The sequence below is a fragment of the Lepidochelys olivacea genome, assembly GCF_965140295.1.
Source record: "Lepidochelys olivacea isolate rLepOli2 genome assembly, chromosome: 3".
Classification (NCBI taxonomy): Eukaryota; Metazoa; Chordata; order Testudines; family Cheloniidae; genus Lepidochelys; species Lepidochelys olivacea.
Window position 1 is genome coordinate 18,642,410 of NC_140413.1, and position 27,459 is coordinate 18,669,868.

A 27,459-nucleotide genomic window follows, 5' to 3' on the forward strand; every position below is an offset into this window, starting at 1 on the left:
ATTAAAAAAACATCCTAAGGACTATAAACTAACAAGATGGAGTGGGGATTACACTTACCTAGAAATGACACACAGACTTTACAGAAAGTATGAAACTGGAACTTGCTGGCAGCCTCCAGAAGAGTTTTTGCATTGGCAGAATCTATGATCAAAGAACCTGTATAAACAAACTCCAGTAGTAATTCCAGGACTTCTGCAGTGAGGTTTGACATGGCCAATTCCAGCTTCTCCCCGCCTCTGCTACTGTCTCGTGGTGACCTGGTAACAGCAGACAATGACATTCTTACAGGACATTACGCTATCCCCCTTTTGTTGTTGTTTACCAATTAGCGAGGGCTAGAAAATCGATACATTAACTTTCTCCATATTTTTTAAGGAATTGAAGAGTATTGTATTTTAAAATAACTGAACTTAAAGACTTTAACTGGATCTGGAAGAGAAGAGTCTTAAAGCAAGTTTTACAAAAAAAAAAAATCAGTTTATTGCTACTCTGCATTTTCATGCAAAAGAAGGTTGCAAAAAAAAAAAAAAGGAAGAAAGAAAGAAAGAAAGAAAAAGAAAAGAATGAGCCAACATTAATGAGAATGAGGACCAGGATTAGCTTTCAAAGGGAAACAATACATTTTAACATTCAGAGTTAACATCTCATCTTTTGTGCATAATATAACATAGTAAGGCAAAAACACTCCTAAATTTCAAGAGAAAGGTCACCTAGTTTTTCAAGAGCATATCCTCATCCAGTACATGGAATGATATTTTAAATGTCATGTGCATTTAGGGATCTATTTAAGGACCTTTTCTGTCAGCCATAATAATAGTAAGATTTTAAAAACTGTTGGGGTTTCTTTTTTGACTCCTCAATGAATGTTAATGTAACAATATATATGTTTTTGTTCTAAAAATATATTGTTCCCTTGTAGGCACTAAAAAAGAAGCCCCTCATGGCATTGCTTTGAAAACTGAATACAAGACAAGATAGACAGACAAAATGGTTAGAGCAAAGAAGGGAGGGAGGTGGGAAAACAATAACCAGCTCTGCCACAGGAAGCCAGCAGCCATCCTCTAGGAAGTTTCATGACTGTGGCCTACGATTTTTCCTGCATAAAGTGCTAAACAATTTGGGGATCAAAATATCTCCTGCATTTGAAGTGTGCATTAGTGCTTGTGAAACTATGGGACAAAAAATAATAGTAATATATTAAAATAAGGGCCCAGTTCCTAATGCATGGTTGGCTGGTGTAGCTGCAACACTAAGGACAGGTAACACCTGAAAGACAAAAATGATCATAAATTTGGTAACGTCAAGAATGGGGGGAAAATCTGTTAAAGTAAGAAAATAAACTCCTTTAGTGGTTAGAGCCATTCAGCATCTTCTTACAGAAACATTAATTTCTCCAAATGACCAGACAATCAAAGTCCACTCACTCCATCACTGCTACAGTTCTCGTGAAAACCACTGGATGACCAGCACCAATGTGCATCATAGAGACCACTGAACTCTTCATAATAAATGGTCATGTTACTATCCACTGGCCAGGGCCAGCTTTAAATACAAGCAAGAATCACTTCTACAACAGCTTGGGAGCCTACATGTTCAAGGTTCCCAATGCTGTGAAGAAGCTTATGGTCAGATATCCCCTTCTAGCCCTGGAACCAGAGGACAAAGTCTACAAGGCCAGATAGTCTCCCCCTCTCCCCACAAACACACATACAAAAATCCCCAAAGCAAGTTGGGGGATCTCTAAATCTGAGGCAGCCCTGTCACTTTTTTTAATACCTCTGAGTTAGACAATGGCTTCAGGTAGTAGAATAAGCCATATTTAGGTCCTGACCCTACAAAAGCTTATGTATGTGAATAGACCTATTTAATACAATGGTATTGATAATGAGTAAAATTAAGCACATGCGTAAGTCTATGCAGGATTGGAGTCTTAAATTTGCTTCGTATTTCTAGTTAAAGTACTTATAGGCCTCAATTACCACAAATATTCAGCACCTCACAATCTTTTTAGCCTCACAACACCCTGGCCAGGGAGCAAAATACTACTCTCCTCATTTTACAGATGGGGAACTGAACTACAGAGGGTACATCTACACATGTCTCCCAGACCATGTCAACAGACTTGGGCTAACAGGCTCGTGCTAGCCCTCTACAAATAGCTGTAGAGACAGCACGTTGAAGATGCAGCTCAGGCTGGAGCTCAGGCTCTGAACCGCACCCCTCGCCCGAGGCTTCAGAGCCTGAGCTCCAGTCTGAACTGCAACTTGGAAAGCACTGTGTATACAACACAGTTATTTTTAGAGCACTAACGCAAGCCCTGCTCGCCTGTCTGTTGACCCAGACTGTGAGGCTCACTCCAAAATACTGTGTAGATATTCCCAGAGAAACTAAATGACTTGCCCAAGGCCATGCAGGAAATCTGTGTCAGAGCAGGAAATTAAATCCACATCTCCCAAGTCCGTGGCTAGTGCCCTAAACACTGGGTCATCCCTTGTGGAGACATAGCCTGTGGGCCATGCCATAGTCCAAAAGCAGATACACAAGCATGTACGTTAAGCAGGTTGCTTATACTGCCCAACATGCACACATTGTACTAAACCCAGACTTTTTAACAGGTGTGCTATATGCTCTCAGAACGGTCATGCATGTAAGCAGCATTTTGCTCAAGCTACAATTCCTCTTGGGACGAGATAAAGAAGTAAAGATTGGTTGAGCCCTGAGAGGTAGCCCAAAATACAGTCCCCCTCTCACAATCCCTTGTACCTAATCTCTAGGTATGTACAGATAGGGAACCTACCTAATGGAGGAGCAAGAGAACCTTTGACCACAAGGTACTTCGGATGCTATGTATCAAAGTGATTCCATGGTATCTGATGTATCTTGCGGTAAAAAGTTCTCTTGCTCTACCATTAATTGCTTCAAATAACACTTTGACATGAGTTCATCAGGCAGGTCTTGTTAATGTTATTCAATGTTTGGGCATAGATGCTCACATTTTTACAGGTATTTAGGTATTGGTGTGCTAAGCAGGGCAACACCTAACTGATTTAGGAGCCTAAATTTAATTTTCAAAAAGGGATTTAGGCATTTAGGAGTCTAAATCTCATTGACCATTGATGTAATTCAGACTCGTAAGTGCCTAAATCCCTTTTGGAAAAGAGATTTAGGCTCCTAAATCACTTAGGCATTACTGCACCTAAATACCTTTAATATTCTGGGCCAGAGCACTCAGTAATTTAAATGGGATTTTATGGCATTCGGTAATGGCAGGATTGAGTCCTTGCATGATAGGTAGGCCTGTAGCAAGCAAATATTTGTCTACGGTATTAATTCCATTTGTGCTGGCAAATGTCGTGCGGGTGAGTGCATACATGGACATGGTAATAAAGCTCTTCAGGTGACTAATCATGAGCAGTTTCCGACTGTGAATGCAGCAGTGAACAGGACAGATGGTGCAAAACCAGTAGCCTGCCACTGACATTAGAATAAAGAAAATACCAATTTAAGCAATGACTCCAGCCTGTCATCTTTAGAATAATTAAGTTATAATCTCTTTTCCTTTGTAATACACCAAGCAATAAATGGCTGCTGCAATTGATTAAATACCAAAACAAAGCTAAGGTGTTCAATGAATCACAAAAGCCACTTATGGAAAGTATAATACAGAGCAATAGAGATTATTCACATTTCACAACCAGCCAGAAATGGAAACTGAATTGTGTCCGTTTCTGCCTCTGATGCTTTGAAAGTGGCGTGTTGTGGTGCTTGGGGTTTTTAAATGATGTACCCACCAGGGGCACAGCTTAGAGCAGTGGTGGGCAACCTGCGGCCCATCAGGGTAATCTGCTGGCGGGCTGAGAGACAGTGGCCCAGCCAATAAGAGCTGCGGGAACGGCGAACTGTGGCCACTGGGAGCTGCAGGGGGCTGTGCCAGTGGACAGTCAACGTAAACAAAATGTCTCGCAGCCCGCCAGTGGATTACCCTGATGGGCCGCAGGTTTCCCACCACTGTTTTAGAGGCATCACTTACTTGGGATGCATACTGAAAACATGCCTGGTTCAGCCAACAAAGTAAAAGAAGAAGCCTGCATGGCTTCCATGCTGATGACCTGGCTCTGTAGATTTACTTGGCCTGGAAACCAGATGGATTATTGGCTAAAGCAGGTCCTAAGGGATCAACAGTGAGTTTTCAAAGAAACAGAGAAACAGAAACGTGTGTGGAAACAGACTTATGACTGGAGACATCACAGAGAGCATTAGTGTGGTTTGAAACAGGATTCTGGAGTCTGATTTACTGAAATGGTTTTATAATAGAATTTTTCTTAGGTATTTCCTTTCTAACTCTGAGGTATTATATAATGATATTCTTAAAGTGGTTCCTGTGTTTCTTATTTTATATGCAGCAGGATATAAAGATCCTCTATGCATCTAGCAGACTTCATAAATGTACAAAAATGGACCATATTCTCCTCTCAGTTATACCGGTGCAACCCCAGTGAAGTCAGAAAGTTGCACAAGTCTAACCAAGAGAAGAATTTAGCCCTGCTGTAAGTGCTTACACAGTTGACCAAGTGAAAAAATGTATGTGCATATATATACACTTGTGCACAAGGGGTCTGATCCTGCATGACTGAAATCAATGGGAGTTTTGTCACTCACTTCAGTGGGTGCAAGAGGAGACCCTAACGGTCTAACATTGTTCTCAGAGAGGTCAACAGCAAAACTTCTATTAGGGAGAATTTGGCTGTAAGTAAAAAAAGTGCGCACAAACACATGCACACACAGTACATGTTAATGGAAGCTCATTACAGATATAAATAAGAACATGCACATACACCATCCATTTTGGACATCTGACAGACTGTCTCCTTAGCATTTTATTCTAGCTTGAAGCTGGGTAACGTAAGTTTTAGGTCCATGGACATAGTTAAACAAGGCACATTTTGCTGTTTGCTCTGTGAACTCTAAAGTTTAAATAGAATAATGTCATTTTATGGGCCTTCTAATCATTGCTCATATTATAAAGGTCAAACATTTCACATTGTGACAGAAAATCAATAACTTTCCTAACAGCCACTGGGGGCAAAAAGTTTTGCTTCTAAAGAATAATGTGTAATAAACAATTTTAGACCTTACTTTATCATTGCTGCAATCTCTGGGAACAGCTCGAGTAAAGAGCTGGTAATTCCTGATATAAAAACTCATTAAAATTAGGAAGTGATTTAGAACAGGACTTTAAAAAGATGTATCTTGGGCTAAGCAGCAAAAAGGTTAGATTAGGTCTACATTTAAACAAGCTAAGAGAGTTCTTTTGCAGCTTAACTATATGGTAGCTGTCAGAGAATTTTTTCAGATTTACAAATCATATAGCCTCCAGTGGGGTGATTGGTAGACCTAAATAATGTGAAAACAAAATTTAATGAAGAGATAAGCAAACCACATATTAGTTCTGCATCGATAGTGCAGTTACTAAATAAACAAAGCAACTTTTTACTGTTTGGGATAAGTGGATCTACCTAAATAAAGCCAGGGTCCTTGGGCATGCTCTGTCCACTTAGCTCAGCTACAACTTTCAATGTAATAACTTAAGCTGGAGAGGTCATAGGCACAGGGAGACTTTTAAAGCAAAGAACATCTCAGTTATAAACTGGAACCCAAAGAACAAAGTTACTGGCCCTTTCATTGAGTTAATCTATATAGGGAAGCTAATAGAGATGCACACCAGTAAAATAGGATTAATATTAGAAGGGGGAAAAATCCTTGCTTGCAATGTTCAGGATTGTGTTCTGGAAAATTTTTACACACACACACACACACACACACACACACACACCCTCCTCTGAATTCTTGGTATTAATTTGTCCTTGAAATACATTTCCTGAGATCCAGCTCACATGAACATCAGCACTAGTGTTTCATGCTTAGTACAGACATAACTAAGTTTTCTTCATCATCTCTTGAATAAAGTTTAATACATATATATATACACATATATAAATTCTATTCATGAGATAATGCACTTGGTGTATTATATAAAATAACTTCATTACATCATTTTTATCAAGATGTTCTTTTTAACATAACCCTTCTGTGATGCAATACAAAAAATTTTATAATGAGATGCTTTGAGTGTCCAAGCTTCATTTAGACTCCAGCTGAAGTACCCTTATAGACGGAGTTCTCCTATTTCACTTCATCAATTTACAGACAATGATACTGCTGCTTCTAACTGGCTTGAAACACTGTTTTGATTGACTAATGGTCTGATTGTCTCTTAGAGTTGTCTACAGTCTTACTCAGTTTCACTTCAAATGTGAAAAGCTACCTATGAGCCGTGTAGAAACCAGTTTTCTCACGGTTTACAAGCTATAGTCAATAAAAGTCAAAGCAAATTCAGTGAGACAAGGTGGGTGAGATAATATTTTTTATTGGACTAATCTCACCCACCTTGCCTCTCTAATATTCTAGGACCAACACGGCTACAACAACACTGCATAAAACAAATTCAGAATATTCAAAATGGAGCTGCCTGCAAGGAATGCACATGAATAATACAAAATGCTTTATGTAAATGTATGTTTCTGACTAGGAACAGTTGGTTCCCACACTGCCTCAGCATGCTGTATGTGAACAGGGAGACTAATAGACCTTTCAGTGACATCTCTTCACGTCTGAAGCAGTAGGAGTACATGAGGTGCAACCTCAAAGGCATGTCATACATCACAGCGTCGCCCTATGAAAACGGGCACCAAATAAAAGATTAACCCTAAAAATAAAGGCATTTTTGGTATAGTGCATCTGAATATCTTCCTCCGCGCTACCCCCCAGCAGTTAGAGTCTGCCTCTTTCTTTGTTTCTATCCAGGGCCCATCACAATGCAACAAACAAACAAAATTTAAGCAACCAACAAAATTAAATTGGTATCTATCAGATAGATTCAGCTATTGTGGGCATCTTTGATTTCCCTATTGATTATTATCCTGCACATCTTGGCCACTTGGAATTTACTGGCAATAGAACTCAGATATCCCTGTACTTGATACCTCTATGGCTTGTGCTAAAGGAGATTTCTGTTAACTTAATAGGGCTTGTGGCCCAAAAACTAATGAGCAGTTTTGATTCTATCCAGAGGGCAGTGGAACATGCATACTATTCTTTACAACATATGTTGACACCTGCATCCGAGAGCCATGGTATTGCCCCCCTGATGCCATTGATGTGGCTGGAAGTTGCACACACAGACCGAGTATACGGCCCTTAGGATTGCTGTTTTCTATATCCAGCTACCTAATGAACTTCCAGCTTCTACACCACCTCCTAAATGTACTGTGACATTCTGTTCTTAATGGTTTTGGTTTCATAGTGAGGGACATAATTAACATAAGAGCAAATATTTGTGTTCTCATTTCACTAGAGCAAAACATTTGCTACCTATGCCAATGGGATAAAAAAAACCAGAAATTAAATTGCTTCATTCCCTGGACACTTTGTTTGGGTCTAAAGGAAACAGGAAATCCAAGATTAGAATATGAGATGAAGCAGTTAAACCAAGAACAGCTACTTCTTTTTATCTCTGTCAAATTGTTTTAATTACCAAATCGAGAACACTAGACTGGGATTGGCAGCTTCTCATGAGGCTGAAGAGTGTTAGTTATGTGCTCATTAAAAACTTTTGTTCAAGTCTACACAATTTAGGCGGAATATCTTGTTTACTGTGGTACATAATCCTGGAGGTACTGAAACTCTAGGCAAATAAGAACAAAGTGCAGCATTACTGCATCCTAAATGTCCACTGTTTGACTTTTCATCAAAGTTATTAAATGGTTCAAAGTCACGTCTGTTTATCTTGGGATAAACAAAAAAGAAGCTTAATGACATCTGTAGCTTACCTCTAGCTAAGTAGAGAACAGATATTGTACTCTGCATGGAAAGCAATGTTTCATGCCTAAGGACTTGATTTACAATTCTGTATAATTATAGGCTTATCATGAGATACAAATGTACAGATACACAAACATAACAACATGGATTTACACAAAACAGACCCCAAGATGTATGTACACACTGTGGTCACACGTTATTTACTGAGTTACTAGAGTTTATACAGCTGCAAGATAATCAGTCATGTAAATGATGACAGCAAGAGACATTTATAGAGAAACATCATTGCAATACACGTGCCATAAGGCGGTGAATGTTCTATTAAATAGGATTTTTTTAAAAATAAATTATACCCTAGCATGGCTTCTCTTTTGGAATTATTTTATCGGTATCAAAATCTACTAACTTGCAAATCTCTGCCTTCTTTACGCTATCTCAGAGATAAATATTATCTGGAGCCTCAGCTACTGTCCATCTGTCTCATGAGACAAGAAAAACACGTACTGTAATGATGCTACAGCGTGATTAGGGTAAAGAACTAGCAAAATCAAGAGATTCAATAGATTAGTGTTTGAACACAGCCTTGCAAATTCATCATGAAAGTTTACCTGACCACGCACAAAATCTACTTGTCCACCCTTTACCATGACATTGCTGCAGATAATGTTATTACTTGCTCCAGGCGAATAGAATTTGGCAAGGCTGGTTTAGCATACCAAGGGCCAAATGCTCTCAGTTTGCAGCTGTTCAATCTCCAGTAAAGTCAGTGGAGTTCCATGGGTGTAAACTTGTTTGTGTATCAGGCATTTTCTCCTAATGCACCATCCACAAATCAGACAAATGATAATTTTAGACCAAGACAAACTTTAGACCAAGACAAACTATAGGATTAACAACAAATGCTTTTGTTAACAAGAGACATGGCCAGAACAAAACAAAAAACAAACAAAAGAAGCAAATCTCAAATATGCTTTTAAGGCTATTCAAAGATGGAACACGATCTAATTGCTCTCTACAGACTGCTTCAAAAAAGCAAGGCCAGGATCAGTTGAAGGGTGTAATGCTATAGTAGCTGAGATCACAGACTGAAATACACATGCACCTCACTGCTGAGACTTGAGAAAGAAAATAGACAATCTTCAAGAGGTCAGCTTAAACAAGTGGCAAGAGAATGAGCCAATGGGCCTTGGAAGAGCAACATTTGCTGTCTCTGAACTCTTTTGCTAGGGACTGGGGACAATGAGTCCCTCTAAGGATCTACTTGTGGAGTAATGAAAAACTGGGCCACAGTATTAAGAGTCTGGGCACCAACATACTTGCAAAAGCCTCCTTTGAACAGAAAACAGCAAAATATATTGTGGAACAAAAATTTTGCTTTGGGGATTTTAGATGAAGGAAGAAGAATTAAAAATAAATTTAATGACTGACAACAGTTAATTCTTGAAAAACTAAAGGTTCCCCTCATCCCACTCAGACCTGATCTCTTCTGATCATATTTACTGCACAATAATAAAACAGCTTAGCACAAAGTTGGCATTATACAAATAATAAATCTCTTTCACTGGATGTGGTGAAATTTACACAAGTGTTTATGTAGGTATATCTAAGGCTCCCTTTCAACACTGGGGGAATAATTAAATATTTATTTATTAATTATTACTATTATGTATTTATATTAAGGTAGTAGCCCCAAGGTCCTAATTGGGATTTCAAGTATTAAAATGAATTTTGCAAGGTGCTAGCTCTTTGTCACTCAGATATAGGGTCTTGTGGTTACATTTTTGTAATATAGTTAAGGCTTGTCTACATGGGGACATTCAGGAGAGTTAATCTGAATTAACTAAATGTGTGAATTTAAAGTGAATTAGTTAAACTGCATTAGATCCTTGTGTGGGCACTCTAATTCAAAATTAAAGTGGCCTTAATTCGGTTTAGCTTAATTCACTTTTCTGAGTGTCCCTGTAGAGGCAAACCCTTAGAAGAGGCATGTACCACTTAAAAAAAATATATGTGAAAGATATTATACCACGTAACAGGTAGTGTGGTTTTCACGTATCTCCTATTATTGGTACTGGGGATTTGTTACCTATAGAAAACCTTCAAGAACTGCTCTGCACATTTTGCCCATCAGTGTTTAGTGCAACAGGAACAAAGGATTTGCCAAAAGCTGATCATATCATTAACATAAATTCAGTATCCTAATCCAGCAGTGGCCAATACCAGATGTTAAAGAAAGGCAAAAATAAATAAATAAATCCCACATCATAATGTACTTTTGCAGTGTTGTAAACACAGGTGGGATAGGCAGGGTCAGAGTCATCTTTGATCCTGTACAGCTACCTGATAGCATCCTGAACCATCATATTTGATTATTTTCGTTTTAGGGCAAGACAAGCTTTTGGAGGTGGCCAAAAACAACAGCGTTGAAGAGCCTGGCTCCGGACCCTGGCCTGTGCAGTTTTTGCCTATTTGTCTTTGATCCATTTAGCTTTAATTTGCTCTTGTAACATAACTCTTCCCCTTTGCCTGTAAATTGCAAGTACATAACACAGTCAAGCTCAGACTGGGCCCTGAGATGCAAGTAAATATAGCTAGGTCACGCGAATCAGCGTCTTCCGAGCGGCTGCATGACAGCAGCATGGCTCGCAGATAAGTCTAGCCAGAGCGAGGGCAAGGGAGTGATTAGTCTGTCATTTCTTGGATAAGATTTGTAGTTCTGTCTAGAAATTACGAGAGTGAGAAGCCCTTGCCTCCCAAAGAGAGAGAGGAGGCTGAAGTTAAGTGATTCTGCTTGGTACCTCTGCAAGCTGGAACTGTCCTGAGGCAGATGCTTAATTCCCATGCCATAGCCTGAACTTCAAAATGGACCTGCCCTGTCTCACTTGCCAGGTTTTGTCTTTCAAAATAGAATGAATTTATCTGCCTGTCAATGCAGAGCAAGCATCCAGAACAAGCCTGTCACCCCACCAATCCACGGCTGCATTTGCTTGGCTAAATACAGTGATGCTGAAACTTCCGCTCTGGACTCTGTGTCAATTCCTAGGCCCTTTGGTTCAGAAGCACAGTTAAATATTTGTAACCTGCAGTTCGTTTATATTGAAGCACGTGAATTTCTGCTCAGTGAAAACATGTTTTTCAGAGCCTGGCAGCTGCGTAGTATCAAACCCTAGCGGCCAGCTGTGACATTAGGGTGTGACTGTTGCTGCCGCTTAACAAAATACAAGCGGCAGGAGAACAGCAATGACAAAAAAGGCTGCCACTTATAGGAGCATAAATCTACTTCCCATGGCAGTATTTCAAGCCCAACCTACTGTAGTTATGAGCTACCTGTTTAAGAGGAAAGGCATCTATAGCATTACTTGCACCTTCACAGCAAAGGAACAGTACACTTTGTACTTTCCAATAAACCTCCCTTTTTCATAGGCACCTGTCAAGGTTCCTTCCCCACTCTGAACTCTAGGGTACAGATGTGAGGACCTGCAAGAAAACCCCCTAAGCTTATTTTTACCAGCTTAGGTTAAAACTTCCCCAAGGTACAAACTATTTTACCTTTTCCCCTTGGACTTTATTGCTGCCACCATCAAGCGTCTAACAAATATATAACAGGGAAAGAGCCTACTTGGAAACATCTTTCCCGCCAAAATCCTCCCAAACCCTACACCCCCTTTCCTGGGGAAGGCTTGATAAAAATCCTCACCAATTTGCCTAAGTGAACACAGACCCAAACCCTTGGATCTTAAGAATAATGAAAAAGCAATCAGGTTCTTAAAAGAAGAATTTTAATTGAAGAAAAAGTAAAAGAATCACCTCTGTAAAATCAGGATGGTAAATACCTTACAGGGTAATCAGATTCAAAACATAAAGAATCCCTCTAGACAAACCCTTAAGTTACAAAAAGACACAAAAACAGGAATATACATTCCATTCAGCACAGCTTATTTTATCAGCCATTTAAACAAAACAGAATCTAGCGCATATCTAGCTAGATTACTTACTAAGTTCTAAGACTCCATTCCTTTTCTGTTCCTGGCAAAAGCCTCACACAGACAGAGAGAACCTTTGTTTCTCCCACACTCCAGCTTTTAAAGTATCTTGTCTCCTCATAGGTCATTTTGGTCAGGTGCCAGCGAGGTTATCCTAGCTTCTTAACCCTTTACAGGTGAAAGGGTTTTTCCTCTGGCCAGGAGGGATTTTAAAGGTGTTTACCCTTCCCTTTATATTTATGACAGCCCCATAAATGGTTTAACAGAAGTGACTGATGATATCCCTCTATGTACAGTACATCTCTGATTGCACCTGAAAAACGTATCTGATTTTCAAGACTTTTTCCTCCTCTTTCAAAAAAAAGATGCAGGGATTTACTTTTACAAATGTTTTATCTTTACAGGGAAGCTGAAAGAGATAGCTGCAGATATGATCCTGACTCTCAACTGGGGTTAAAAGCAAAAGCTCTTGATAAGAAGCAAAACAGGAAGGGGTTGCTAAGAGTGGATTTTTCTTTCACCTGCTATTTCTCATTTTTGGCTTCTCATGATGTAAATACAAACCAGACAGTCTGTTTTCCAGACACCTGAAAGCTTTTGCAGTTTTGTCAGACTGTTTCAGATGGAGAGGGGCAGATTTCTCCATCTTGCACCAAATTCTGCCTTCTTTTACAAAATCCTGAGTAACTCCCATGACTTCAATGAAGTCACACTGAATTTACAAGGGTGCAAGGGAAAGCAGAATTTGGCCCTAATAGTCCAAACTTCTCTACCTCACCAGCCTTAGCACCCAAGTCCCAGGTACAAAAAGAGGACCTGCTACCCCATTTTAGAAAAACAAAACAATAGAGAAAAGAAGTAGGCTATCCTGGAAAAACAATCTGGTCGTGAACTAAAGTTACTTTGCTCCTTTGGAAAAGAAAGAGGACCAGAGTTATGCCAGATTATGTTCCATCAAAATTCTTGGCTTTGTGATCTAATCTCCTGCTGTGTGTATTTTATGCTGTACGCTACTGGAATTAGCCAGCCCTCGGTGCTACAAAGTTAAGAGCATCATTAAAAGCAAATCTTGAACAGTTAAAAGGTACAGAATACTACTTGAACTTCTCTGTACTGCTGCCTCACAAAGAAATACAACTCTGAGGTTTGCTTATAAGAGTCAGTATTTGGGCCTAGAAAGGGATTTTAAGCCAAGAACTTCCTATCAATGTGAATTTGATAAGGATTCCAGGGCTCGACATTTAGAAAAAAAAATCAAATTAAAAAGCTCCAGTGAAGTTGACTTTGCTCTAGAAATATCAGACATTCCATTTATATGGCAGCTGTATTTGTCTACTTAGGATGCAGTTTGAAAACATTATACCACATCATGGGATTTTCCATTCCTTTCTTCCAGACACACATAATCAAAACAAAGAAACATACACACAATCAAAACAAGGAATTATAGTTACAAATGGAGCTGCAAAATCTGGTTCTGGAATGTGGACAACCTTGCCAAAATTGGGAGGGGAGGGATGCGTGGGTATGGGGTTTTGGTTTGGCCTATTATAGAGATGGAGCCCAAAGGAAAAATTAAGATTTGGATTTTGAATCATGCCCTCTATCCCCCCATAAAAATATATGGGGTGGGGTGGGGGGGCAAAGTTGGAGGGAGGGCTGTTTGGATTTTGGTCTATATCTAGTCATATAGAGATGATCACAGATGTATCTGACATATACACACATATAGCATACACATACGGGTTGAGCCAGAGCCACAAAACTCAGATTCAGATTCTGGTCTGGATTTCAACTCCAATTCCATAATTGGAAAGAATTCAGCTTGGGGTATCTGTTAGGGACCAACTCCAATGTACACATACAAGACATGTGGATATTATTTAGGTTACAGGGGATCCTCCTGTTTCTCCACCTCTCACTCTTGTTTAACATTCACTCCCCCTCAAGGTTGTCTGCTGCAGTAACCTCCTGTTGGCCAAGTCTGAATCTTGAGTAATGCCACCTGATTAGCCAGAGGACTCCCTCCAACAAGGGCTGAACATGCTGTCTATCTTATCCCCAGCTCTGGGAGCAAGTGTAAGATCAGGTCATGAAATACATCTCTCTCACAAGGGAAGTTCTAAACATTAACCAAAAGAGTCACCAAGAAAAAAAATCCTTACAAATTTAACATAAAGAGTAGTAAGTCTGTTCCAAGAATTTGATGTTTAAGAAAGCTACAAAGTAAAGGGACATAAGAATGCTAGCAATATAATTAGGCCTGCCAACTGTGCTTTGTTTGAGGGCACATACATCTCACCCAATCCTTCTGCTTTGCCTGTCTGCTTCATTCTTGTGAGCATGGAGGGTACAAGAAACCTGGAGCAGACACATTTCAATATGCTGCCTGTTTGCAGGAATGAACCATATAGGTATAGCAGCAGGATGGGGCAAGAATGTCAGACAGTGAAGAAGCCCAATTCATTGACTTGTTATTGTTGGGTTGTTCAGCATAGGAGTCTTTTTCTTTTTAATATGGGCTGAAAGCACAACTTGGGCTTGGTCCGGTGCACTCTGGCTTTGGCCCAATCAAGCATATAAGCATGTGTTTAATTGTAAGTACATTGTCAATGGGACTACTCATGTACTTAAGTGCTTTGGTGGAGGGGGGCTAGAGGGCTCAGCACCGGACAGGACCAAGCCATTTTTAATAAACAACAGATCTTCTAGGATCAGGCGAACAATATGTTTTTATTTGAAAATATAAATATTTTAATGGTATATAAATAAATTAATGTTTGTTTTAAAATGTATATTCAGTTTTGGGTCAGTCAAATCTGACTGTGTCTTTTTCATTACAATGCGGTACACTGAGTCTGAATGTTGAATTTATCCTTTAAAGACATTGTTGTAATAGGCCTTAATTATTTTCTAACATTCCCTTTTTACTCATTTGGGGCATCATTTGCTATTTTAGATATCTTCAGATACTCACCCACAACACCCAGTGGTATCAGAGGCAGATAATCAGATGTGTTAGGACAGTAGTTTGTCCATAGTACAGGACATATGATGCAAGTACACTGAAAGGTATTTTGCAAACATGTATACACATGGGGACATGCAGACACATACCTAGAGCATCTTTATGGGGATGATACTGTTCCCACTGAAGTCAGGGACCAAATTCTTGTTGACTTCAGCTGGAGTGGAATCAGATCTTATATCTATTGTACCACTGAACTCAGTGTCCTTTATATAAATATTTAGGAAATACAAAGATATTTACTTATTCTTCAGCCACTAAATCCAACTGTGTATGTTTTTATTTTTATGATAATAGAAAGAGTGCAATATAAATCACATTAAACTTTAAGTGTGATCTGCGATTCATCTTTCCTCAAAGGAGCTGTTAGCAACATGTGACCATTATCAAAAGAACATTCTAAACATGCTATATTTATAAATATACTACCATTGTGAACTATCATGATTTTATATTACTAAGGGCATGCTCCCACAAGGTGCTGATTGCCTCTTGCAAGTTAAGTGTCCTCAACTCCCATTAACTTCCATGGGGTCACTCGAAGGATTGGGCTTTCCAGTGTAGTTCCCTGAAAAGTGAGTCTTTAAAATGGTACCTCAGAGCCCCAGGTTTAAGGTCTGTCTAAGACACTAGCACAAATATGCACACTCAGCAGGTGAACATTTATTTTTTCCTATTTTCCCCACCAGACAGCCTGAAAACTCAACCTGCCATCAAGCTGGGTTCCTCCCTATTCAAATGTCATCAGCAGTAATAGAAGTATTGTTGCCTTGGATACACCTGTGTAGTAGCCCCATAAGCATTCATCAAGGTTACATGAGTGAAAGTGAGGCCATATATTGGGGCTGAACTGGTCTAACTGAGGTCAGAATTTGACCTGAGAACTCTTTACTACTGCTGCCAATGTGTGAGAAGGAAAAGAACACAAGTTGACTTTCAAATTCCCGGTTTGAGTTTTCAGAGCCTGCAGTTCAGGGGCAATAAACCCCCACCTTTTTCAGTTGGAAACTGAGTGAGTCTGAGGTGAGTCAGAGAGAGACAAGTGTGGAACTCCAGGATTCCACTTTCGCAGAGTCACTTTTCAGAGGAGAACTGCATTTAAGTCTTTTTTTTTTAAACGATTGCTCTGATAAATCAGCATTCAGTCTATGGTTCATCTCCATTCGACAACTAAATTACAATCCTCCCCAGATTCTCGCTAGAAATAGATGGTGCCTGATGACTTTTGTAGATGAACTAATGTCTTCACAGTCAAATCCAAATGACACTCCTTGGCCAGTCAATTACTGGGTTTCTATAAATGATGCCTAAGATCTCCTTTCCCTATAGATAGCATACCTTATCTCTGTGAGAGGCATATACTGAAGCCTTAACTAGCAAGTGATAATGAGCAGACAGGAGAAAAAGGACGGAAAAGAGATCTATCATAGCTAGAGCTAGCAATCATTAGGTTTACAGAGGGAAAATAACAAGCTACCAGGCCAACATATCTTTTATGAATAATTGATAAGGCAGTCAAGCACAATTAGATCATAGTACTGTAATATATATGCACAATTAGAAAAACAGCTTTGTGCAAAAGGACATAATACATTGAAAAGGAGATACCAGCCAATATGCCATCCTGAAATAAAATACCGTCACTATTGTGTTAGTTGGCAAAATTTAAATACAGAATTTGAAAGCAAGCAAAATGTTCTGTAATTCCATTTTTTAGCACAGTCCAGGCTCAGTCTGCTTAGGAAAATACTGCAAGGCAAAATCAGCAGCTGCATTAATTTGCTGATGATTGAGAGAAAAATGAAAGTTATCCTGGTGGTGGTTTTTTTACCCTCCCTTCTTGCTACTCTGACTTACTAATAATATGAAAGTACCAATTTATTCCTATCGAGTATATGAAGCATACAAATTGAAAAATCAATGTAATGGAAAAAAAAGATTATCATGCACTGTTTAGAATCAATCTGCTAGAAACTGAGAGGGGGGAAATGCAAAGGCAGAGACATGAGGTTTAGAAATGTACATATTACATTTACTCTAAGCTAAAGCAGTGTTTGCTTAAGAAAAACTCCTCGTAGTCTAACATGCAGACTGAGTTATATTTTTATCTAACATTGTCTTTCCAATTTTTCCTATGAAAATTTGTCAATTGACTTTTTGCCTTTAAAAGGCCCCAAATAATATTTTTTATAAATATTAACCCCCCTTTCTCCTAAGTGCCACATGTGACATAGCATGTGACAAAGACTTCAGGGCTGAAGGGGTTAATATTGTCTAAATACTTTATTGGTATGACGTTTCAGCATCATTCACAGGAAAGCTTATGGCTTACTGTAGCCTGAAGGATAAAGTTTTGTAATATGTAATGGAATCCCTTTAGAATACTGATAGCAATAGTTCTATCGTGTGGTCTGGATCACTACTAATAGTTCTGTTTTAAGCTTTGAATTCTTAGTGATGGAACACTTTCTTCAGCCAAAATAGGCCATTACTGATCAGAAATAATTACACTGTACAAGTCAGATGTGTAACAAATGGATCTGAGTCTCAGTTTGAAAATACATTCAAAGGTGGTGGAAAGAATGGCTACTGGCTCTGTGACAGGAGATTCAATCTTCATAAACCTGCAAGAGAGGGGAAGAAAAAAGCGACACAAATGCGCCCTACAAAAGAACAGACCAGATCACAGCTGGAAGGAAGGCAAACCTTTTAATCAGGTCCTTGAAATACAAGCTGCAGGAAGCTAGAACATTTTGGTGGACTTCAAACTCTTTGCCTTCAACAATAATTTTCAGGTCTGTAAACTCTTTCGCTCTGCGTTGCTGGTTCAACTCCTTCAACATTTCTGCAGAACAGAGAAGACAGACAGTGCCAGGGTTCCCATTAAGAGTTTTTATTTATTTTTTTTCTTGTAAAGAAGTAGAGAAATAGGAAACACTTGATATTGTTTGTTGGCAAGACTGGCTCAACACTGACAGTCAAAGAAATAATAAACAAACTTCATATTAAAAAAAATAAGCAGGAACCAGTAGGTCTAAATAATTTAAAAAAATCCTAAACTCGTAAGGGTTAAAAACAAAAATTTAAAAATTTGAGCGTCAGAAAATCAGACACATAGATAACACATTATCACAGAAAAGTTAAATATAATTTGTTATAAGAGAATGTGAGAACTACATAATTTTTCTCCAAATGCAAATATCTTTTGAATGTTTTGGAATAATACTAAGTAAAAACATGGCATTTTGATGTAATATGAACTGGATATGTGTCAAAAGAATAAAACCAAACCCTGCAAAAACAGCATATCCTAAACTCAAACATACCAAGAATGTGTGAAACTTCTCAGTCAACAAAATACAATAGTATTAATTATAAGTATTATGTTATACTACATTGTATTAAAGTTTAACAGGATTATCAATGCAGCTCTTAAAATACCTTTACAACATAGGTGACAATGGAATATGTTAAAAGATTATTTTAACAGCATTCTTATGATTAAAAAAATCACACAGAGAGAGTAAATTATTGGCTTTTTTACTATTTCCAATTTTTTTACACGCAGAAGATTTTCACCATTTCAGCATTTTTAATCTGTAGCCTTTGACAGCTTCATTTACAGCAACCATTGACTTTCGCACATCACAGGAGATTCACAATGACAAAAATAACCTCTGAAAGTATTTCTGTCCTGCAGTAAGCACCTACCTCGCATGATGCCTCCTCTCACACAGCCTCTCGGTACTGAGAGAATGAAATAACAGCATGCCACATGTCTTCATATGTGAATGTGAACTATTAAGCAACCTAGATGTTCTATACGCCTGTTGGATCATTTAGGTGAAAGTCTTTCACTAACGCTGGAGACCAGAATAATTAGCAGGACGAATAACATACAGTTAAGTTGAGGGTGTGTGGTGAGGTTGAAGACAGTGATCAAGATGATAAAACTGACTTTAATATTAATGTGTTTTATATATACATATATCTATATATGCACATTGTGTACATATATATATATAGAGAGAGAGAGACACACACACACACACACAAACACACACACATATACACACACACATGTGCGCATACACAAACACACGCACATATATATTTGCAATAGGTCAACATCCTCATTTCCTCAAACATCATAAAACCATGTACACATACATTTTCAGATAGAGTTTTACATCTAAAGAGTCCAATTCTCATTAACATGTAAACCCCCTTTACAGTGTAAAGGCGTCTTAAAGGGGGTGTAATTGTATTTATGGCCACTGTATTGCAGAGTGATATAAAGGGGTCTTAGCGTAAAAGAGAATCAGGACCAAATAATCTTATGCTGTAATCATGTTTCTTCTACCGCCAAAATGAAACTCATCAAGCAAGTGTCATTTCAGAGAAGCCTCAATTATCCAACAGCAAGAAAAAAACATGCAAACTTTTTTATTCAACTGTTACATTAAAAAGCAAACTGAAATCCAGCCAAACCCCAACATCTGTGGTGAACATTTTTCAGGATTAAGAAAATAAATGTCACCTTGCACATTTATATCTATTTAATGGAAACACAGTAGTGTCTGAAAGGCTAATTACTATGTGCTGAAATGGGTCAGCATCCTCCAGAGAGCAAGCAGATCATTAGAGAGGGCACTGAAATAACAGTAGGCTTGTGTCGGATCTATAATAGAGGAAAATATACCACTCTGTCCTGTGGGTGCTACATCATGGACTATTTTTAACACGTTCTTTTGAACTAAAACATAATACTACTGCTCAAGCAAATGCAAAACTTAAATAGGGATGAAAGTGTTCCCTCTTATCTAGAGAAGTTTTATGCTTTTGTCTCTGGCAAACATTTGATGATGGACTCTAGAACATGGGCCAAAGTCTGAGTTGGGCCTGAACCCTGTAGGCCTTGTTCAGTCAAAAGCCCTGCTGAAAATCCAGGGGCACCAATGTGTGTTTTGTCTGAATAGGGCCTAAGTGACCAAGGTCTTTGGTTCCACAAGAACATCTTTAGATGCTATTTTTAGTTAAACATGTTGGGGTTTTGTTATTTTTAATTTCCCTTTTCTCGTCAGATGTACACCACATTTTTCTAGATCTTCTCAATCTTGGCCCATCTTTTCCTCTCATTTTCAGTAACTGGATTTTCCTCAGACCAATTTTCTACCTGTATACCTCATTTTCTCCTTCAAACATGTTTTCTGATTTGGTCTCTTCTTCTATATATTTCATCCTTTGTTTTCTGTATCTCTTTTTCAAATTTCCCCACCCAATTTCCTTTCCTCCTTTCTGTACACTTCTGCCTCTCTTAATCCCCTAGTCAATCCTCCTTCCTTTCCCCAGCCATATCTACATACCCTAGCCATTCAGAATCTTCCACATATAAGAGAACCAGGTAATGGGAAAGGAGATGGATCCTTTGAGTTTGGTACATCTTTTCCTTCAATACAGTCAGATAGAAAAAAGCTTACCCTTGTGCAAAGGGTCAGGCAATCCAACACAACTTAATCCCCTGAGTCAAGCATTATGATGTTGAAAGATAAGGGAGCTGCAGGTAGAGCAAGCATGCAGATGGACCTTTGCCGCTGCTTCAGACTGAGCGGGTGGGTGGCACTTAATACCATTCTGAACATGCTGGGATGGAAGGTGTGTGGGAACTGGCAGCAACGCATACAGCCGTGGATAGATTAAAGACAACGGGGATGGGAGTCACTGGATCCATGACCATGGCCAAAAACTCCGTCATAATAGGATTCAGAATTCAACCACTACACCTCCTCATAGGCTACAGCGGAGGCTACAGAGGGGCTGTTCCTCATGTTTGGGATGGTTGTTTTTAAGTGCCTGAGACCCTACACAATACATCATGTAAAGCCTGATTACTTGGCACTCATTAATTACACCCAACCCTGTAGCTCTTAGGCACTCTGTTTACATTGTTTGCAAGCAGGATTTGCCTGTGCAGTATACTGCACGCATTCATTAAGGGATGCAAATCACAAAACATAGGTCTGCAGCAATGGTTCAATTTGGCTCGTAACAATATAAACCTGAACAATCCCTGAGAAGCAGCAGAAAGGCTTCTATTCTGCCATTGCAATTTTGAGGCTATAATTCCCCCCTCTCCCTTCTGACCCATTAAACTGCCCTGAACAGTCCTTTCTGTTATGTAGCTCAGTTTCTGAATCAAAGTGAGACAAGGCAGGGAGAAGAGAAGGAAGAAAGGAGGAAGTCAGGAAGCTCCATTGATTCATTGATCTTCCTTGTTGAGACCCCCTTTGTATTACTAAATAACTAGCAGGCATTAGTAGTGGATACAAGGTTATATCAGAATGCATCCTTATTCTCAGTATATTTGTAATGCTCATACTGTGCTTAGCCAGGCATTAATGATTTATGAGAACTCAGGATCAGTTGCAAAACAAATTTTTTCACCAGGTAATAATGCCTGCCAATGAATTGTACACTGCAGTTCTGGCAATGAAAAATGATCTGAGCTTTCCCTTGCTTCTTTCTTTTGGAGTTCCTATTTTCATCTTTTCCTCCTAAAGATGGGATTCCCTAAAAGAATCATAAAGGGGCCCAGCAGGGTATTTATTATTATTCATTTATTCTTTTGGTTTCTTTGCTTTTAAAGAGGGGGTCTTTTTTTCTTTCTGCCTTTCTTTCTTCCTTCCTTTCTAAAGGGACCCACTTATATGCACAGGGCAATTATAGCTAGCGAAATAGAGGAATAAATATCTACACTGCAGTGGGGAGGTGCAACTGCAGTACATGTAAATATAGCAGCATACCCACGGTGTCACAAGCAGCAGCAAGGGCTAGCTGCCGAGGTACGTAGCCAGGCTTATGGGCAGGGCTGTATTGGGTTGGCTAACCCATGGCTACACTCTGTTTTTAGCTAGCTCGATCCAAGCTATGGGTATGCCTATGTGTACAACAATCACACCTCCGGATTGCAGTGTAGACATACCCAAAGACCATTAAACTAGCAGGGTGGGCCCCAATGTTTTCTCTCCTCAGTGATTCCATAGGCGATATACTCAATTCACAAGTCCAAGGATTTGTTCCTATGTGCCCACTCACCATAGGATCTAAGAAATTAAGCTGGGTCATTTCTGTTTCTTACATCATTACTGATGCTAAGGATCCTGTAATCAGAACCTGGCTGAAAACTGATGATGCATGATATAGACTAGAATCCAACTTGCTCTCCGTTAGCTCCACGGGTTCTGCCACTGGGCTAAGGGCAGTTAAACCGAAAGAAGGATACGGATTTAAAACCCTGCCTCCAAACAGCTCCGCAAAGTTTGGGATGAGAGGTACTTTTACCACTATTAGCCTTCACAACGTGGCTAGGAGGTACTTTTAAACACAGTTATACCCAGTTCACAAGAGAAAGAGAGGCACAGAATGTTGAAATAACTCTGCTGAGGTGATACAGTGAGTCAGTAGCAGAGTCAGGAACAGAATTCAGCAGCTCTGATTCCCAGTTTCCAACTCTAACCACTAGACAACAGTCCCTCCCCCTCAACTGAGAAATTACAAACTAAGCCAAAAAAGCCAAATGATCATGCTGTACATAGGACCAACATTATCTGTGTTCTACTCCTGAAAAGCCAGCAAAGGGAGCAGAAGTAAATTAGTAAGCCCTATTCCAAACTACCAATCATACTGCTATAACAACCAACAAAGTAACTTGTTACCCACATTTAGACTGTATTGCAAATAGCGGGGACTGGCAACACAACCCCTGGAGGCTTAACTTATTTCTTAATAATGCCCTCAGGTTTCCTTCCATTTGTAATAATGGATTCATTAGTTTAGTTTAAACTCTGAAAGGTGCCACATATGAAAAAGGGGACAGCAGGAACTAGCATACAATGGGCTTTTGTAATATTTGGGAGTCAGCATAAATAGCAGTTATTAAAAATTGGCTTGGAAAAAGTGATGCATTTCAAAATTACCCAAAGTAATTAGTGATACATTACTAATTATTCCTATATGAAGTGTGCAAGAGATACAGAGAGCTTGCCTATACTAAGTTCACATCATCATAATTCATGATCAGGACAGGAAAGATAAGCTAGCTAAGAAAAAGCCTCAGAAAGTAAAATCCAAATAATTTTTGGCCTGAAAAGTAGAGATTACTTCTCAGAATTATGATTTAAAAATAATCTGTAACTATAAATAGGCATTAGAGCCACACTGACCAGCACTGTCCACACACCTGCACATTACTACATACCATGGTACATTTTGGACAGTCATATGATAAGTTCAATTATGAAGCAAAAACAATGAGTCAGGTGTGTAATAATGACAGAAAATTTTGTACAGTAGTGACCTGTTTCATTTGAGTGGCTCCATGGGAAACCAAGATGAATGCCCCCTCCTGAGATGCACAGTTATTTCTGAGGGCAATTCACAGAACCATAGCAAGCTATGTGACGTGGCAGAATATTTCACGGGGTCTCACATTTTGTTAGCATCTTTTGAAAAACCCTTCTTCACCCCACCGCAACATACATGAACGCAAAAAAAAGAATGAAAAGAATGGGGAATACTATGCTGAATTGGTCCACTTACTCTGGCAATGGTGTTAATGACAGGACTGATTTAGCTGTGTAGGCAACCTTCAACTATATGCCTAGACACATGATTAGACTTATCCATCAGAAGTACCTAGGCCTCCCTGGCTATGCAGCTGCTAAGGCTGTTTTCTGTTCCAAGGTGGCGCTTTGACACTGTACACCTGTCTATGACTGTGCTGATCACTCTGTACATTCCACAATGATGTGACATGGGGATTGGTTATTCCTCACTTGATAGATGGAGAAGATTCCACATGATGGGAAGACGAAAACATCTCCTTGGATAACAGCTTTGTACTTATGAGTCAGGGAAAGGAAAGGGCCCATCATTCTCTCCTGCCTCTCAAGAAAACAGTAGGAGGAGAGGGGAGGGGGACAAGTGACTTTCCAACAATAGAGGGAAGGAGAGGGCTCCCATCCATTGGCCTGTGATCCTGGCATGAGTCTGCACTTTGGGGTAATTATTTGTATGCTTTTTACAATTAAAACTGACCTTAGCCTGCACCTGAAATATGTTCATCTTCATTCTTGTGGTCATTCAGGTGTAAGGCCCCAGCAGGGGTAGGAAGAAGGGAAGAGAGGGAGTGACAGAAGAAAGCAAAGAATCATTCATATAAAGCTCTCCTCCCCTGCGTGAATGATTATAGGTGTTTACTGTGACCTGTCTACAGCAGACCAGCCTTCCTCCCAAATAGTCAGTTTGCTGCAGAGCCAGGATCTTCAGTCATTGTGACCCCAATGCATATCGATTTCCGGTCAATATTATGAGCAGCTCACTTCCATATGGCCCTACATCAGACAAAACGAGCAAGAAAAAAACCCACCACACCCTGTGCTGGGGAACCAAAACCCAAAACACAGATTCACTGACCCGCTTTTCTGTCAATGTAGCATTGTGGACATCTTTAAATATGTATGCTGACAAAGAAAGCAAGAACCTGGCTGCTGGAGGGAGTGTTAGATCATTTTAAATTCAACATTGACCAGATAGTTACATAAGATCATTTCCTTTAAAAGATACTACATCTTCTAGTCTGTGATTTTCCCATTTTCAAGAGTGTCAGTGATGATGAGATGCCTTGTGGTGCTAAATAGGGTTTCCATTATTCATATATGGCCAAATCCTGCTTGCCTTCCCCATGTGAGTAATGGACACTGAACTTAGTGGGACTACTATTCACATAAGGAGGAAACTGAGCAGGGTTAGGCCTGTAATTAGTCTTCTTCAAGTTACTCAAAACTCTGGAATGCTAGAGCATCATTTTTTCCCACCAATTTGCAGTTCATTGTCATCATCTTAGCTGACATTAAGATGTACTCAGAGGACAGAAACCTCTTCACACATTGTGCAGGTGACATTTTCTAGTTCCATGTCATGGAGATAATTCTAGTGTATTATTTTAACACCTTTTCTTTTTACATGCAGAGATGAAAAAGATCTAAGTATGTGATTGCAGGATATCCATTCAAAATGTATTATTGGGGAAATCATTGCTGACATAAGGTATGCTTTAAAAATATAATAAAAAAGGAGTTTGTTTTGTACTCAGGGCCCATATGAGAAGCCAAACTTCAGCTACCTCAGCTCACACATTCTCAACGTAAAATCTTCTATACTGTAGAATTAGTGGAGTACACAATATGCCTGAGAATTTGTGAGTGCTGGGGGTTGCCAATCTCCCTCAGGAAAACCTATTTAATTAGCTTGGGAAATGAAGTGGTTTTACTCTATACCTGGGGCGGCAGGAAGAATGGGAAAAAGAAGACAATTATAGAAAAAATATGGTCTATGCTGTTCTCCAATGCAACCTGCGATCACTGGAAGGACAAGCAGTGAGACTACAGTTCCAACATGCAGTGGTCCATCAAGATGTTCAGTTGAAGATGGAGCAGCATATGCCAAGATCTGTAGCCTTCTGAGGTTCTACTCTGATTAAATCTGAGGCTGGCAGAAATCTGCTCCACATTAGACAAATCTGGCATGGCCCAAGGGATCTTGGTAAGTTGCCAATGCGGCCCTCTGTATGCAACAGGCCACTATTTCATGTCACACTATAATCTGGTTTCCAATCAGACCACTGTCTTCTCCAGAGACAGAGAGATACAAATTCAAGCATGGAAACTCAAAGTTGCGTGGTTTTAAACAGAAATCTAGCCCTGATTGTTTTATTTACCAGAAGATAGGTCTGACTATCAATAGATGCGTACGGGACAGCTAAAATATTTATTAATGTGTGATCTCGGATGGATTAAGCTTTATCCTAATTGCCTGTAGCAGAAGACTAGTAGATAGCTTTTAGACCTTTTTTGATGTCCTTATGTAGTGCCAGGCAATTACTGAACATTTTTCTAGTTTTGAAAGCTTTGAACAAGAAGCACCCATCTGTGCAACTGATAGTGTAATCAAAGGCTCCCCTACATGTCAGCAATAGTCAAGTGTTGACCAGTTCAGATGGAATAAAAAACAAAAATGACATACAAAGTATTCACACACAGAGAAAGGGAATGCTTGCTTGCTTGCTTGCCAAACTGTACAAATTGCAAAAGTCTAAATTTTTTTTAAACAAGTGAGATGATTTCTTACAATTAATCAGTGGTGTATCCAACAGAAATTACAGAGAGTTTTAGAGGTTAATAAATAAATACTTACATAACACCTGTCAACTGAGGTGACCGAAGCACTTTATATACTTAATGAATTAGCCCCCTATTCTACGACCAATTTAGTCAATAGCAGAACTCCCACTGACTTCCAGTTTGCAGCAGCAGGATTGAGGGCTTTTCCTCATGCCATGAGGTAGGTATAAGTAAAGTACAACTTAGAGAGAAGTCAATAATTATCAATTGTAATCAATCAATTGTAACTCAGCTATTTTATAACTGTTCAAAATACTGTAGCACATGATACCTTGTGAAGGCAGATAAAAAAACATTTAAAACAGCAGCCAGGAAACCCCACACTTTCAAAAGGCATAATACGTTATCTAACATAAATATACTCTGAGTATAAAATAGAAGAGTTTAGCACGCTATACCTCTCTAGTGCCTCCTGTCTTGGAGTCTGGGAGAGAGCCCTCTGGCAGTGTGGTTCCAGGCGTCAGCCCCCTTGCAGGGGGAAGTTAGAGGAGTCCAAACAAAAACTCAGTATGCTCCTGCAGCCCAAAAAAAGCTGAGTCTGAGGTGTTGGGAAGTCAAAGAGAAAACAAAGGAAAAAAGAAAAGAAAAGAGCCTGGGTTGTCAAGGCTCCTGAACCATTTCTCAGGTCAGCAATCCCTGCTTCCAGGGGCTGGGAAGCTCTGGGTTGTAGTCCTAGTCTTTCAGGACTACAACCCAGGGATCCTCCCTTTTAAGGACCTGCCCAACTCCAGGCTTGACAAGCATCACAGGTGCACTGAGTTGATGCTGATTGTGCCCCGAGGAGCTCTTTAACCCTTTCCTGACGGTGGTGATGATCTGCCCCACCACATAGCTTCCCCCTCAAGGAGAGAGCTCAGGATCCCATTGTCGAAGCCCCACTTCTTGCAAAAGGAAGTCCACATTACTATGTTTCTTTCCTGCATGGTATTGTACTCTAAACTATAGGGTTGGCAAGACAAGTATCATCAGAGAAAACATGGGTTGATTTCCTTCATCGTATTTAGTCCCCAGAGGGGGCGTAAGCCATAATGAAGGGGAACGTATTCTCCAATAAATAGCTCCTAAGGGCTGCCAGTGCTTCTTTTTTTGATCACTGAACAGGCCTTTTCCCCAGGAAACACCTTACAACTTAGATTCAAGACTGAGTGCTCCTCAGGGTTCACCTCTTGTGAAAATATTGCCATAAGCCTCCGGTGTCTGTCTCTAAAACAAACTCTTTGGAAAAATCTGGATGGGAGGGGACAGGTTCCTGGCACAGTGAGTCTTTAAAGGCGTTAAGGTTCTTCTCACGGTTGTTCTGTCAGGGACATTCCTTGGATTCCCATC

The 27,459-nt window shown here is 39.5% G+C and overlaps 1 protein-coding gene across 6 annotated transcripts in view; it reads right to left on the reverse strand.

Moving 5' to 3' along the window:
* Positions 1 to 27,459, reverse strand: part of KLHL29 (kelch like family member 29) — a 605,712-nt gene that overhangs the window by 81,162 nt on the left and 497,091 nt on the right. For all 6 annotated transcript variants that reach the window (XM_084623316.1, XM_084623313.1, XM_084623312.1 and 3 more), the window contains 2 exons: positions 17,600 to 17,738; positions 59 to 258 (listed from right to left, as the gene is read on the reverse strand). In XM_084623316.1, coding sequence (XP_084479442.1) covers positions 59 to 258; positions 17,600 to 17,738 — 339 coding nt within the window. The remainder of the gene's footprint in view (positions 1 to 58; positions 259 to 17,599; positions 17,739 to 27,459) is intronic.